The 16,430-nt window shown below is 40.1% G+C and overlaps 1 protein-coding gene across 1 annotated transcript; it reads left to right on the top strand.

Annotated features, from left to right (window-relative positions):
- The first annotated feature begins 9,205 nt into the window (after nucleotides 1-9,205).
- Nucleotides 9,206-11,332, top strand: LOC133782097 (uncharacterized). Its single transcript, XM_062221287.1, has 5 exons — nucleotides 9,206-9,568; nucleotides 9,668-9,796; nucleotides 9,887-10,051; nucleotides 10,583-10,888; nucleotides 11,035-11,332. Exons 1-5 carry the CDS (start codon nucleotides 9,299-9,301, stop codon nucleotides 11,173-11,175), a joined length of 1,011 nt encoding a protein of 336 aa, XP_062077271.1. The 5' UTR covers nucleotides 9,206-9,298; the 3' UTR covers nucleotides 11,176-11,332.
- The last annotated feature ends 5,098 nt before the right edge of the window (nucleotides 11,333-16,430 follow it).

Below are 16,430 nucleotides of genomic sequence, written 5' to 3'. Positions count from 1 at the left end.
TGGAACCGTGGGCTTGGAACCGTGGGCCTGGAACCGTGGGCCTCCTTTGGGCTTCAAATGAAATAACAAAAAAAGAAGTTAACTACAATAATATCATTTTTCAGCTCTCATTTTTCAAGTTTAATTCTTTTCTTTTCTTTTTTATATTTTTTTTCTTTTAATTAGGCTCAAATGCATTATAATTCATGTAAAATATTTTTAAATTAAATTAAAACTAATATTTTCCATTTAAAGAATATATCATAATAAATTCAAGAAAATATTATTCAAAACTTAATTTAATTTGAACTTAAACTTGATAAAATGACATCTTTTGAGCACTAATCAATGTGTAACAAGCCCTGCAGGCATTGGCCGAATCAAACAGTGTGCACAAGTGATATTGGGCCCATAAAAATGTGAAACTAAAAGAAAGAACATAAAAGTAAAGTTTGAAAGTGCATGAGCAATAAATGAAATGCATAAGTATATAAGTCAGCATATTAGTATATGTGCACTACAAACTCACGACATTCATGTGTATGTGTATGCATGAGATTTACTTACTGAGCGTTAGCTCATTATGTTATTTTCCAACATTTTTCCAGGTGTGGCTTTAGCTGTTGAGCAACTTGTGGAGCACGGACTCAGTAGCAATGCAATAATGGTTTAGAGTTTTCATATGGCTGCCTTAAGTATTCATACGTGTAATAATTTCTTCTAATAAGTTTATATAAAAGTTTTAAATTTTTCTGTATTTCTTCGTATCATTTTATTTAATTCTTTTGGTCAAGTGCCTTACATACTCGTAAACCCTAGAATTACGAGTATGTGGCAGACGTACCCTACCTTAGGGACATTATACCTGGAGTGCCTCGCTGTGCGAGGCTGGCCGAGGCAAGGAGCGCCTCGCTGGGCGAGGCCTAGAGTGCCAGGAACAATCAAGTTATTGAAGTAGTCTAAATGATACTTTGGGTCCGTGGTACCCTCGTATGGAGTCATGCGAGGCTCTCTGAGGTTGGCGGGGAATCGCTCAGCCTGGATCTCCCTTGTGAAGGGAGAATCATGGTCAAATTCTTCATCATCTCTGTGCCCCCCAGGTGCGGTGATAATCTTGTCTTGAGGGTGCTGCATTTTGATGTCTAGTTCCCTCCTCTTTTTGCATAAGGAGTCTTGCGGGTTCTCAGGCTGATCCCTTGCCTTGGTTGTGTTCCTTGGGGGAGGTGCGGGTGGTGCATTTCTTACTTCTGATCTCTTCCCATGGAGCTCTTCTCTTAGGCCAGGGGGCGCCTCTTTTGAGGTCACCTCTGCTTCGTTCTTACGACCATCGTCTTCCCTCCGCCTTTGCTCTCGGGGGAATTTTTTCGGCCTAAGTCCCTCATGGTACTTTGTCTGGGGAGTTTTACTGCTGGAGAGTCGGGTTCTCCCATCGTCTGCAGGGACATTATTTTCCCCTTTTTCACGCTCCTTCTCTTTACGCTTAGGAAGGGGTATGCTTGAATTTCCTTGCAGGAGGTCGTTTAAGACCTCCTGCATGTTCTCTATCGTGGTTTCTAGCCTTCGAGTCTTTTTATGCAACTCATGAATCTCATCCTTGTAGAAACGAGTCCTTGAACCGGAACTTACCGAGTGTACTCGGGGACTCTTGCCTGGCCTGTGCGTTGAGGGTCCCGGGTCTTGGTAGCCTGAGCATGGTGCCACCGGGGACCGGGGATGTGGGTACATTGGCGGCTTTGAGTAACCTCCATCGAGTTGGAAAGCCGGGGACGTTGCTTTCTTCTCCTCCCCTAGGGGAGGACATTCCTTCGGCATATCTCCATGCCTAGGCAGAGGAGGGTCTTTCATGGAAGCCCTCATTCGTTCTCCGTTCAGGTGAACCTCAAAGTCTTGTATCTGCCGTAAGCGTTGTGAACGCCTTGGCATCTTTCTTTTCTGGAAGTGATGAAAGAACGTTGGCTTGATGCTTGTTCTTCCCACAGACGACGCCAAACTGTTGACAGAGAAATCTCGTCAATGATGTAAGGTTAGAAAACTAAGACTGTATTGCCAAAGGTATCTTAGAAGAAGATGGAGAAAACTTGAAAGAGTAGATATGCAGAACTACAATGGAGTCGAAATTGTATATTGCTTAACAAATTTAGCCTACAAATAATTTTTTAACCCCTTTTTGGGAGGAATGATGATCTATTTATATTGGAGATCTAATGGCTCCTCATACATTGTGGTCCTTGACAAGATTGTACATAGGTACATTGTCAGGGTAGTGACACAGGTTGTGTTGGGGCAGAAGGTCATGCTGTCGGCCTGGTACCTAGTCAGAGGCATGCATGTAGTGCTTCCATTTTCTGTAGAAATTCGTACCTCCACTACTTGTGTTATACAGATGTCATGGTCATGCTTTTGTCATCCTCGTGGTCGTATGTCCTGCACCCGTACACATACAGGTGCTTTGTACCTGATGGTTATGCATGCGAGGGTGCGAGGCCCAACGTAGTGTGAGACCCTCAAGTGCATGGCGAGGCATGACAAGGTGCGAGGGTGCGAGACCCTCGAGTGCATGGCGAGGCATGTGAGGGATGAGGGTGTGAGGCCCTTGGGTGCGCGGCGTGGCATGCCTTGGTGCGAGGGTGCGAGACCCTCGGCTGCTTGACGAGGCATGCGTGGGTGTAAGGCTCTTGCGAGGGTACGAGGGTGCGAGACCCTCGGGTGTGCGGCGAGGGTACGAGGGTGCGAGACCCTTGGGTGCGCGAGGCTCCGCGTGGCATGGAGCGCCTCGCTGTGCGAGGCTGGGCGAGGCCTGGAGTATCTCGCTGTGCGAGGCTGGACGAGGCCTAGAGTGCCAGGAACAATCAAGTTATTGAAGTAGTCTAAATGATACTTTGGGTCCGTGGTACCCTCGTATGGAGTCATGCGAGGCTCTCTGAGGTTGGCGGGGATTTGCTCAGCTTGGATCTCCCTTGTGAAGGGCGAATCATGGTCAAATTCTTCATCATCTCTGTGCCCCCCAGGTGCAGTGATAATCTTGTCTTGAGGGTGCTACATTTTGATGTCTCGTTCCCTCCTCTTTTTGCATAAGGAGTCTTGCGGGTTCTCAGGCTGATCCCTTGCCTTGGTTGTGTTCCTCGAGGGAATCGCGGGGGGGGGGGGGGGGGGGGGGGTTGCGTTTCTTACTTCTGATCTCTTCCCATGGAGCTCTTCTCTTAGGCCAGGGGGCGCCTCTTTTGAGGTGACCTCTGCTTCGTTCTTACAACCATCGTCTTCCCTCCGCCTTTGCTCTCGGGGCATTTCTTCGGCCTAGGTCCCTCATGGTACTTTGTCTGGGGAGTTTTACTGCTGGAGAGTCGGGTTCTCCCATCGTCTGCGGGGACAGTATTTTCCCCTTTTTCATCCTCCTTCTCTTTACGCTTAGGAAGGGGTATGCTTGACTTTCCTTGCAGGAGGTCGTTTAAGACCTCCTGCATGTTCTCTATCGTGGTTTCTATCTCTCGAGTCTTTTTATGCAACTCACAAATATCATCCTTGTAGAAGCGAGTCCTTGAGCCGGAACTTACCGAGTGTACTCGGGGACTCTTGCCTGGCCTGTGCGTCGAGTGTCCCGGGTCTTGCTAGCCTGAGCATGGTGCCACTGGGGACCGGGGATGTGGGTACACTGGCAGCTTTGAGTAACCTCCGTCGAGCTGGATAGCCGGGGAAGATGCTTTCTTCTCCTCCCCTAGGGGATGACATTCCTTCGACATATCTCCATGCCTAGGCAAAGGAGGGTCTTTCATGGTAGCCCTCATTCGTTCTCCGTTCAGGTGAACCTCAATGTCTTGTAGCTGCCACAAGCGTTGTGAACGCCTTGGCATCTTTCTTTTCTGGAAGTGATGAAAGAATGTTGGCTTAATGCTTGTTCTTCCCACAAACGGCGCCAAACTGTTGACGGTGAAATCTTGTCAACGATATAAGGTAGAAAACTAAGACTGTATTGCCAAAGGTATCTTAGAAGAAGATGGAGAAAACTTGAAAGAGTAGATATGCAGAACTACAATGGAGTCGAAATTGTATATTGCTTAACAACCTTAGCCTACAATCAAACTTTCAACCCCTTTTCGGGAGGGGTGATGATCTATTTATATTGAAGATCTAATGGCTCCTCATACATTGTGGTCCCTGGGGACAAGATTGTACATAGGTACATTGTCAGGGTAGTGACACAGGTTGTAGTGGGGCAGAAGGTCATGGTGTCGGCCTGGTACCTAGTAAGAGGTATGCATGTAGTGCTTCCACTTTTTGTACAAATTCGTACCTCCACTACTTGTGTTAGACAGATGTCATGGTCATGCTTCTGTCATCCTCATGGTCGTACGTCCTGCACCCGTACACGTATAGGTGCTTTGTACCTAATGGTTATGAATGCGAGGCATGTGAGGGTGCGAGGCCCAACGTAGTGCCAGACCCTCAAGTGCATGGAGAGGCATGACAGGGTGCGAGGGTGCGAGATCCTTGAGTGCATGGCGAGGCATGCGAGGGTACGAGGTGCGAGGCCCTCGGGTGTGTTGCGTGGCATGCCTTGGTGTGAGGGTGCGAGACCCTTAGGTGCTTGGTGAGGCATGCGAGGGTACGAGGGTGCAAGACCCTCGGGTGCGCGGCGAGGCATGCGTGGGTGCGAGGCTCTTGCGAGGGTACGAGGGTGCGAGACTCTCGGGTGCGCGAGGCTCCTCGTGGCATGGAGTGGGTCGCTGTGCGAGGCTGGCCGAGGCAAGGAGCGCTTTGTTGTACAAGGCTGGGCGAGGCCTAGAGTGCCTCACTGTGCGAGGCTGGCTGAGGCTGGCCGAGGCAAGGAGCACCTCGCTGTGCGAGGCTGGCCGAGGTAAGGAGAACCTCATTGTGCGAGGCTGGACGAGGCCTGTGGTGTCTCGTTGCGCGAGGCTAGGTGTGGCATGGTGCGAGACACCCTTCTAGGAATGAGGCCCATCTGTGGCGCGAATCTCCCTGATGGCGCGAGGCCATTAGCCTAGGGAAATGTTTACCTATAATTTCCGTACTTCCATCGAGGAAAGCTCTAAGGGAAATTATTCCATATTCCCAAGACCCACATGTCCAAGCCAAATAGCATGAATACCCGACCTTTAGCCATGTTGTCTAACTAGGAACCAAAGATTTTTTCCTTGGTCAATTTTTTTCATTCACAAGAACACACCATTATCATTGACCTCAACATGACAACTACTTTTAAAATTGTTCCAAGTCAATTCATGATCAAAGGAATCAAAGAAATGATTCAGTTGCTATAGCAGAAGAAGAAGATGAATGTGTCTCAGAAGGAGGGCTTTTCTCCATCTCAGAAACCACCATGATAAGGGAGTGGATTCTTGATTCGGGATGCACATTTCATATGTGTCCCAATCAATTATCATTGTTTAATTATAAAGAAATTAATGGTGGTAAAGTACTAATGGGTAATGATGTTTCTTGCAGGGTCTATGGCATTGGCAAGGTAGCTGTTAAACAATTTAATGGTGAGGCCAAGGTATTGACAAATGTGAGATATATACCAGAATTGAGGAGAAACTTCAGATCTTTGGAAGATGAAGGATACATCTACAAGTCTACAAGTGACATCTTGAAAATCACTAGTGGCTCACTAATAATGATGAAAGGAAAGAAAGTTAATGGACTGTATGAACTAGAAGGAGAAACTGTAGTCATTGTTGAAGCATCTGTTGTTAAGACTCAGGAAAGTGAGATGCATCTGCGGCACCAACGGATGGGACATATCAGTGAGCAAGGACTGAGACACAAACAAGGGAGCATAGACAAGTTGAAGACCTGTACATTACCTTTTTCTGTGAAGCATGTGTATTTGGAAAGCAGCATAAAATTAAATTCATTGCAGCAAAGCACAATACCAAAGGAGTATTGGAGTACATTCACTCAAATTTATGGGGGCCTAGCAAAATACCAACACACTCAGGTAAGCATTACTTTCTATCCATAGTAGATGCTTACTCTAGATGTGTTTGGGTGTATTTACTTAGGACTAAAGATGAATGTCTAGAACAATTTAAAGTATGGAAAATCAAACAAACTCTAGAATTAAGACTTTTAGAACCGATAATGGCTTAGAGTTTATAAACCATGAGTTTGACATGTTGTGTAGTGAGTATGGTATCACTAGACATAGGACAGTAGTTACTACTCCAGAACAGAATGGAGTTGTTGCGAGGATGAATCGTACTCTAATGAATACGGTTAGGTGTTTGCTAGTAAGTTCAAGGTTGTGTAAATCTTATTGGGAAGAAACACTTGCTACTGCATGCTATTTAATAAACAGGAGTCCTAACATATTTATAAATTTGAAAACTCCATATAAAATGTGGTATGGAAAAGCCCCAAGCTTGAAACATTTGAGATTTTTTGGTTGTGCAGCATATGCACACCGGTCTAATGATAAACTAAGCACTAGATTTGTCAAGGGAATTTTTCTTGGTTACCCTATAGGAACTAAAGGGTATAGACTTTGTGTTAATCAAAATGGTAAGCCTAGAATTATAATGTCAAGAAATGTTATCTTTAATGAGCATGATTTTCCTCACTTGAAAGCCGAGATTGATAGTGTTTCAAATGATGCAGGTGGAACAAGCAAAAGGAACATGATTGAGTTTGAAGTTAAGCTGAGAGACTTTGAAGGAAATACTTAAGCTACTGCTGATATGAATGACCAAAGTGAATCTGAAACTGAGCTAGATCAACAAAAAAAAAAACCAGATCTGTCTGGGTATCAACTGGCAAGAGATCGAGAGAGAAGGATTATACAACCTCCAACAAGATATGCTGAAGCGAACTTGGTGGCTTATGCACTTGCAGCAGTGCATCAAGCAGACATACCAGAACCCAACAGTGTTGAAGAAACTCTTCCAGGGAAAAACAAGGCTGAATGAAGCAAGAAATGAAGGAACAAATGGATTCATTGAACAAAAACAAAACATGGGATTTAGTTGCAAAACCAAAAGGTTAGAAAGTGATTTAATGTAAATGGATTTTCAAGGTGAAGGAAGGTCTGAGTAAAGATGAGCCTTTGAGGTTCAAAGCAAGACTTGTGGCAAAGGGGTTTACACAAGTGGAAGGAATCGATTACAATGAAGTGTTCTCACTTGTATTAAAGTATAAGACTTTAAGATTGATGCTATCTATTGCAGCACAATAAAATTTAGAAGTAGAGAAGCTTGATGTCAAGACTGCCTTCTTAAATGGTTTTATAGAGGAGGACATATATATGCATCAACCACCTGGTTTTCAGATTGAACCAAGCAACAAAGAGATGGTGTGCAAGCTTAGAAGGTCATTGTATGGACTCAAACAGTCACCATGACAATGGAATAAGAGATTCGATACCTATGTTCAAGACATTCGATTTGTTAGATCAAAGTTTGATCATTGCCTATACTACAACAATCTTGAGCAATCTACATCAATTTTTCTCTTACTATATGTAGATTATATGCTCATTATGGGGAAGGACAAGACAGTGATAAAAGACATCAAAGACAAGCTAAAAGATGAATTTGAAATGAAGAAGTTTGGTCAAGTCCAAAAGATACTTGGGATAGAAGTGACAAGATACAGAAAAGATGGGATTCTGAATCTTAAACAAGCAAGTTATATTCAGAGGGTACTTCAGAGATTCAACATGCAGGATTCAAAGAGTGCTTCAGTACCTCTAGGAGGACAGTTTGTACTTTCAAAAGATCAAAGTCCAAAGACAACCAATGAGACATAGGAAATGGCAAAAGTCCCTTATGCTATGGCACTAGGGTGTGTTAATGTACATCATGGTCAACACTAGACCAGACATAGCACATGCTTTAAGCATTCTTAGCAGATTTATGTCCAACCTCGGATTAGAGCATTGGAATGCTCTTAAGTGGCTGCTTAGATATCTAAAGGGAACTACTGAGACGGGACTGAGATACAAGCAGATGGATCAAAAAGTTACACTTGAAGGTTTTGTAGATGCAGACTATGCAGCAAGTAAGGATACAAGGAGGTCAATTACTTCATATGTATTCACAACAAATGGAGATTGCATATGCTATGCAGCAAGCAAGGATACAAGGAGGTCAATTACTTCATATGTATTCACAACAAATGGAGATTGCATATGCTGGAAGTCCTAACTATAGTCAGTGGTGTCACTATCAGCAACTGAAGCCGAGTTCATGGCCACCACCGAAGCATTCAAAGAGGCAATATGGTTACAAGAAATGCTGGAAGAGCTAAAGATGATGAAAGGTAAAGCTAAGATATACTCAGATAGTCAATCTTCAATTCACCTCTGTAAAAATCTAGTATACCACAAAAAGAGCAAACACATTGACATTCGTTTGTTTTGGATAAGAGAAAAGATAGAGGAAGAGGTGATATCATTGGACAAGATTGGTACTGAGGATAATCTCACTGATATGGGAACTAAGGTGCTACCTGTGAACAAGTTTAAGCATTAATTGCTTAAACTTGCTCAACCTTGGTAACTAATGCAGGAACTCTAGGATCACTATCTCTACTAGTGGAATTCTATTACTACACTTTGGTTGTGATTTGAAGAATCTAGGTGGAATTTGTGGGAGTAGTTTCTCCAAATCCCAACTAATTATGTTAATGGGTTGTTTGGTTCTCAACTGTCATAACAACCCCATTAACTTAAGTGTTATTTCAGCCATTGGTCTATAAAAAGGACATCTTGAATCCACTTGTTATAATAGAGAGAAATAAAGATGAAACAAGAGAAACACCAAATGAGAAGAGAGAGCTCAAGTGTGGAAATCAAGATTGAGTATTGAGAGAGCTGGGTTTGGGGAACTGTATTGAGAAACACAACTGTTGGGAAGATGTTTGCTCAGAGATTGAGAGGAAAACTCCTATGAGATTGAGTGTTTAGAGTGTTAGCTCCAAGATTGTTCCAAGAAGCTCGATAAAAGATTTGTACTCATTTCGTTGATTAAATAAAGAAGAGATAGTAGTTCCTAAAACTGAATTAGGTTCAAGATCACATTGATTTTGTTCTGAACCAATAGATATACTTATGTTGATTTATGCTTTCATACTTTTCGTTTTCAAACTATTTGATAATTAATCTTACTGATTTGTGTTTTTAGTTTCATCTATGAAATCTATCTTTATTTTCTACATATTGGAATTATTTATTTATTTTCTACACCTATTGGATATAATCTTTTGAAGTCAAAGGAAGATCACACGAGAGGAAGCCATAAAAAAATAGTGTCTTAACCCAAAACCTCCAACTTTGTAGCAATAAGATTAACAACATCACAAGAGTATGAAAATAGTGGTCACCGGCGCGTCAGGTTATCTAGGAGGCCGGTTGTGCCACGCGCTACTGCGTGAGGGTCACTCCGTTCGGGCCTTGGTACGGCCGACCAGCGACCTTTCCTTCCTGCCTCCGCGCACGGATGCCGACTTAGAGATCGCCTATGGTGATATCACCGATTACTCTTCGCTCCTACCAGCCTTCTCTGGCTGCCACGTCGTCTTCCACGCCGCCGCCATGGTCGAGCCCTGGCTCCCCGATCCTTCTAAGTTCTTCTCGGTGAGAACATTTCCTTTTTCTAATTCCCGAGAAGATATAATTTACTTCTGTTTGGCCGGCGAGAAAGAAAATTTTGAAATTTATCTTACATTGATTTAGGTCAATATAGGTGGATTAGAGAACGTGTTGCGAGCGGTTAGAGAGACGAAGACGGTGGAGAAGGTTGTATATACGTCGTCGTTTTTCGCTCTGGGACCAACCGATGGCTATGTCGCCGACGAGACTCAAGTACAGTACTTCAGTCACACACACATATATATAGCTTTGTTTTCTTCTTTGCTTTATGTTTTCTCAGATCAAGGACTGTGACGATGACAGGTCCATCAAGAAAAGTTTTTCTGCACTGAGTATGAGAAATCCAAAGTTGCAGCTGATAAGATTGCGTTACGAGCTGCCTCGGAGGGGTTTCCAGTCGTAGTTGTTTATCCCGGAGTTCTCTATGGTCCCGGAAAGGTGACAGCGGGGAATATCGTGGCTCGCCTGGTATTAATCTGTCTTCTTCTTTGTTTTGTTTTTGTGTAAATTGATCAAGCGAATTTGCACTTGAAGAATTGGGAATCTGATTAAGTTAGAGATTTACTGAGTTAGTACCCCAATTCTATGGTTGTGGAACAATGTCATGAAATTCACCATACTGCAACGAAACAAGGCTATATGATTGATTTTGGGGACTTGGTTTAGATGACTCTTATGGTGAGAAATGATGTTCTCTTGTATCGCTCGGATTTGCTCATAGAATGTAGGTTGATATAGTTGGAGTTGATATTGTCTATACTTTTAAATGAGGAAGACTCGTTAGTAGCCCTTTCTAAATTTTCCAACCCCCAGCAATATGTTTAAGGGACTTTAACAAGTGATAGTCATTAGCTATGAGTGTCCATGTTTTCAAACGCTTGCCTAGGGAGATGTATTATCTTTGGGATGAACTTGAATATCTCCCAGAAATTGTTTTTCTCTGAGAAAATGTTTTACTCTAACCTTATTAGTAGATTAATGGAAATATTTTTGTGACAGATAATCGAACGTTTTAATGGGCGGCTACCTGGTTATATAGGCGGTGGATTTGATAAGTATTCCTTTTCCCATATAGATGATGTAGTCAAGGGGCATATTGCAGCCATGAACAAAGGTCGGCTTGGTGAGAGATATCTACTAACAGGTGAAAATGCATCATTCAAGCATGTTTTTGATATAGCTTCTATCCTCACTGCAACATCGAGGCCTAAATTTAACATTCCCCTGTGGTTGATTGAGGCCTATGGGTGGGTATCAGTTCTTTTCTCTCGGATAGTGGGAACTCTACCGTTAATCAGTCCCCCGGTATGCATTCTTCTTTCTGTAATCCCCCTCTGGTATTTCATGGTGCTGGGCATTTTAATTTTGTGCACTACTTGCTCTAACTAGAAAAGGCCATTAACATGCTTTATTGTTTCTTATTATTATTTTTTTGTCAATGTTGGAGCCAGACGGTTCATGTTTTAAGGCATCAGTGGGCATATTCCTGTGAGAAAGCCAAAGTAGAGTTGGATTACAACCCCAGAAGCTTGAAAGAAGGGCTGGAAGAGGTTCTGCCGTGGCTGAAGAACTTAGGCTTGATTAAATACTAATGAGAAAAGCCTTTTTGTTGACCCCTCTCCTTTCTAACAGCCAGGTTTTTGTATAATAATGCTTTATGTATAATAAACTTTCATCAAGCAACTTTTCATATGCATAATATCATATTCTGATAGTCAACAAATTTATACCAATTTTCATTTTATTTTATTTTTCTATAAAACTTGTGGAAGGGTTTTAAAGCAAGACCTGATTCTGTTTTGGGATTGACTCTTTTAAATTTAATGACGCATGATTGAATTATGAAAAATGCTACTACATGTGCTGGACACTTCAACTAATTTATGTGTAGGGTTACATGAGAATTTAATTGTAGAACAATTAGTTAATTTACCCCCTCACTTTTGAGTAGTATGTTTTTGTCCCCTTAATTTTGACATTGTCTTCAAATGCCCCAAATGGTAAAATTAGTATTCTTTTACCCCTTAACTAGTTCTTTTAATAGGAATTTACTAAAAAACTTTTATCTATTGTCTTTTATTACCCAAATTGATAAAATTGTCTCATTTTTACTCTTATATTTGACTTTTCTTATTAATTTAATTTTTTAGTTTTTTTAAATATTAAGATCATTTTTTTTTTCACTTCTAACACATGCTATTAGAAAAATATATAAAATTAGTTAAGGGAATATCTATTAACTTATGTTACTGAGTAAAAGTTATTCAAAGCATAAAACACATTAAATTAATTATAATTTTATCAGCCATAAATATAAATAATTTATCTTAGAAAATTAAATTAATAAATAATATAAAAAATTTATAAATCCACTTTTTTTTTTCAGTTCTTATTTTTATATTTACTCATAATTAATGTATACATTTATTTTGAAAAAAATAAATATTTTAACAAACTCACATTTAATTTTAATAATAAATAAATAAAAACCATAACAAAATTATACAAGTAGAATTTTTTTTAGTTTTTTCTGAATCAATATTTTCACAACTTTTTTTACTTGTAGCTAATAGATACACTACTAATAACATTATAAAAAAAATTGTCTTTCTTAAACTTTTTCTAACTATTTAATCAATAATATAATCCAACAAAAAAAATCCCAATTAACTTCTATAAATAATAGGTAAAAGATGAATAATTTTTTTTTTGTTTTAACTTACATAATAATTGAATAAAAAAATTAATTGTATGGTCAAATTTATAATAAAAATAACATTTTAGGGTAAAACTAAAATATTGTTATCATCTATGTGATATTTTGTTTTAGACACAAATTTTGGAGATAAATTTATATTAAAAATTAGTTTGGGGTAAAAGAAAACTAACTTTGTCATTTAAATGGCATTTGAAGATAATATCAAAAGTGACAAGGCAAAAGCATACTACTAACAAAAGAAAGAGGAGAAATTGACTAATTGTTCTTAATTGTACTAAGGTGTGGCTACACACCACAAATGCTTGGCTACATAGCATTGCCCCGTAGCAATACATTTGACAAATCTCGTGTCTCATTATTTGACACGTGGATTTGAGTGATGTTCACATGGGCTGGCAAATTGTAAAAGATATATGTATATAATAGAGATTATTGCTAGCATTGTTTTTGTTTAAGAACATTACATGTGTTTTTGGTCACAATGAAATATATTCATTGAAAATTTTATAATGTGATACAGTCTAGAGGGCTAAATAACTTGAAGAAAAGAAATGAAATTTTCTAGCCAAACAAATTCACCGTCTATTCCTAAGAGCATGCACGGCCAATCCATGCACAACATACATAGATTAGGGACACTCCTGGAAAATTAGACAATAAATTTGTAATATCCTTTAATAATAAACCTAAGTAATTGCAATAAGATGACCGATTGGAAAATGTTGTCACAGCTGCTCAATTTGATTCAACAAAAATCAAAGGAAGACCTAGCATTGGGCTCCAATCCATTGCTACCATTCAAGCTACACATTCTTACAAAACAAAACATCCACATAACACAACATTAGTAAAATAAAAATCATAATAGAAAAAAACATAAAGTCAAACCTCTATTTGTTAATAACCAAAGAAGATAATAAGAAGAAATTTAATAACCAAAGAAAAAAAAAGATATATTGTGATAACAAGAAATTTAATAGATAATAAATTGTTAAAAAATAATTAGCAAAACAAAATATCGATTGAACTAAATATTAATGAATAAATAAAATAAAATACATAAACAATAATCGGGATGATAATTTTCTAATAAAAAAAGACAATTATTATCATCAAATAAAAAAAAATCATAAACTAAATAAACTAAAATGGAAAATTACATCTCTATAATTCAATGAGATGAAAAAAAATACTTATCTTGTCAATTGTAGTCTAAATCCTTTAAAGTTGACCAATTTTCATCCACTCTATACAAAAAAAGACTTAACAAAACAAAACTTGAACAAAACAAAAAAAGAAGTAGTGACAATACAAAAGTAAAAAAAGAAAAATAACAAACTCATTGACAATATAATTCTCACTAAGATGACAAAATCATAGTAGGAGTACAAAACCTTAAAATGTTAGAGATATTTGAATTGCCTCAATGAAAAGATGTAAAACTCTTACAACTCTAAGCAAAATAATACAAAAAAATAAATTAATTGATTAAATAAGATTACAACTCTACAACAAAAAATACAAGTAAATATAGAAAATGATAGATGAAGAGAATAATAGAGAATACAACCGTAGACAATAGATACAAATAAACTAAAAGATGAAGAACAAAATATGAAAATGGAAATACAACTCTATAGCATAAAGATACAACTAAATATGTAAATAGACAAAGAAGAGATGAAGATAAAAACAATAGAAGAAAAGGAAGAACAAGAACAAAAGAAACATTCTCACTCACACAACCAAAGTGAAGGGTTTAGGGATCATCAACTTGAACAAGGTTTACAACTTTTGTCCAAAAGCTTATTTCCCTCTATCTCAAGCACTAAGGGAACTCTCACAAATGAAATAGCTTTCTGGAATAAACAAGCCTCCATGGTGAATTTCTAGCCAAGTGCTCTAGTGGATAGAAATTTGTGTCTTGCAAGTGAGTAATAAGCTCCTATTTATAGAGTTTTGAGCCACCATTTGAATTTCAAATTCAACCAACCCCCATGGCTATTACCAATGTTTAATTGGATGTTTATGGAATTAAAAAGAAGTTTTGGGAGTTACATGAGTTGTTATAACCGTTCAAAGTGGAAATGGAAAAATGGCTTTGGCTGTCAGCCTCACTGGCCGCGGCCGTGAGCTTCTGTTCCACAGGTCGCGGCCAGGAACACTAGTGGCCGTGGCCACAACCCATTTTCAGCACACACTTTTGTGCAATTTTTCCAAACAATTCTATCATCTTCCCACTTGACTTTGTAACCTCCAAACACATTCTGAGGGTTAAAATCACGTCTCCAACAGTTATATCACTTATGGCTTTGACAAATTCAAATCAAAATGTGTAACATCAAATCTACACATTATTGGGTAATATTTAGGAGTTACAAATTTGTAACTGTTTTTGTAACCCCAAATATGTTACACATTTGGATATTCACATTATTGACGCAGTTCTTCGCCAACAGATAATTAAGAAAAGAAGAGAAATGGATTAGTGCTTAGGTTGAACCGAAACATATATATGATCTTAGGAAACGAAATGGTGACTGAAAACACGTTTTTTAAGTGGTTCAAAGGTTAAAATCCTTCTACTCCACTAGTTAGTATTATTGCTATATACTGGATATTTGATTACAGGATGTTCTTTACAATCAAGAATCCAACCTCCATTAACTCCCAAGGTCTCCATATTTATAGGAGAAGGCACTTGGGAGTTGGTAAGAAGGTCATCCCGTGGCCTTCTTACCTATCATGTCAACTCTGTGACATCCATGATTAATTCCTAAACCTGACACATAAGTGGGGTCAAATCAATAGGTAAGGAGATAATGGGCCGCACGGCCCAACCCAGTTGTGGGTGCCTGAATACGCACGTTCCTGCTGCGTGTCCAAGAAGTCAGGGATATATCAAACACGTGATGTCTGATATATGCACGTTTACCTTGCGTGGTTGACTTTATAAGGGATCACAGCCTCCAACTCCAACTCGTATCACGAGCTGGATCTTCACTCGACTTGCGGCCTTCCGAGTCCAGACTCAATCCTTAGGCAATCTTGGCGAACCCTTAGGTTACCCCGAGATAAGGAGGTAGGACCTTACGATGGCAGCTCCGGTCTCGGGGATGTCTGCCTGGTAATCATGATTAGGCCGTACCTCAGCTTGCTAATCAGCCCGTGGGAAAATCAGGGCGTACATTTGACCCCCAAGCCCCTGCTCGTGGTACACGACGTCGTGTAAGGCCACAGTAGGAGCTTTTAGGCTTCCCCATGAACTCTTCACATTCCACCTTTTACGCAGGCGCCTAATACATGGAGCATCGTGGTTGGGGACGGTACGTCTTCCGAGAACCGCATTTAGTGGCCTAGCCTATACCCAGCCGTCGTTTCGTATATCGAGTGGAGGGCTTTGGATCCCACATCAGGGCCATCCAACGACCCTCTTTATGTGACCTTTCACGTATATAAAAGGGGTGGCCACCCTACGCCTGGGGCACCCTTTAATTTGAAATTTCTCAGAAATTCTCTTCTTCTTCTCTCTTCGTCTCAGAAGAAAAACCCTCTTCTTTCCGTCTGCCACCCTCAGCGTTCAAGAAGCTTAGGCGTAAGGACTCCCTCGAAGCTTTGGAAACAAATACTCCGACGAAGCTCCGACCTAGGCGACTCCTACACCCACTTTCCAGCCAAACACTCTGTAAGTCTCCTGACTGTGCATGTCTTGAAAATATTTTTCACTGTAGCTTAGGTAAATATTTACTGTAGCCGCATGCAAGGGTTTACTGGTTTTTTGTGGGTATGAGGGGTGAAATCCTTTTAGGTTAGGGTATTTTTGCAGTGGGAAATCACTTAGGAGTATGGTTTACAGGATGCCTTTTCTAAGGAAAATTTATGGGTAGGATTTTTGGTATTTTGGGTGCAAAACCGGGTAGCTTAGGGGACACGCTTCACAGGCGGTTTTTCCTTTCATGCCTATTGGAACTTTCCCTCCAAGGCAACATTTTAACCTGACCCTCCTGACACACGAATTCCGAGTAATCGGGGATCTGTTGGGAGCACAGGCGCGTGTTCATAGAACTGCGTGGTCTCACTCTCCACGGGCTGGGCTTACCTCAGCTCGTGCAAAGAACACTCTTTTTG

The sequence above is a fragment of the Humulus lupulus genome, chromosome 6 (genome assembly GCF_963169125.1).
Source record: "Humulus lupulus chromosome 6, drHumLupu1.1, whole genome shotgun sequence".
NCBI classification, from domain to species: domain Eukaryota; kingdom Viridiplantae; phylum Streptophyta; class Magnoliopsida; order Rosales; family Cannabaceae; genus Humulus; species Humulus lupulus.
This window is presented reverse-complemented; position numbering and strand designations above follow the sequence as displayed.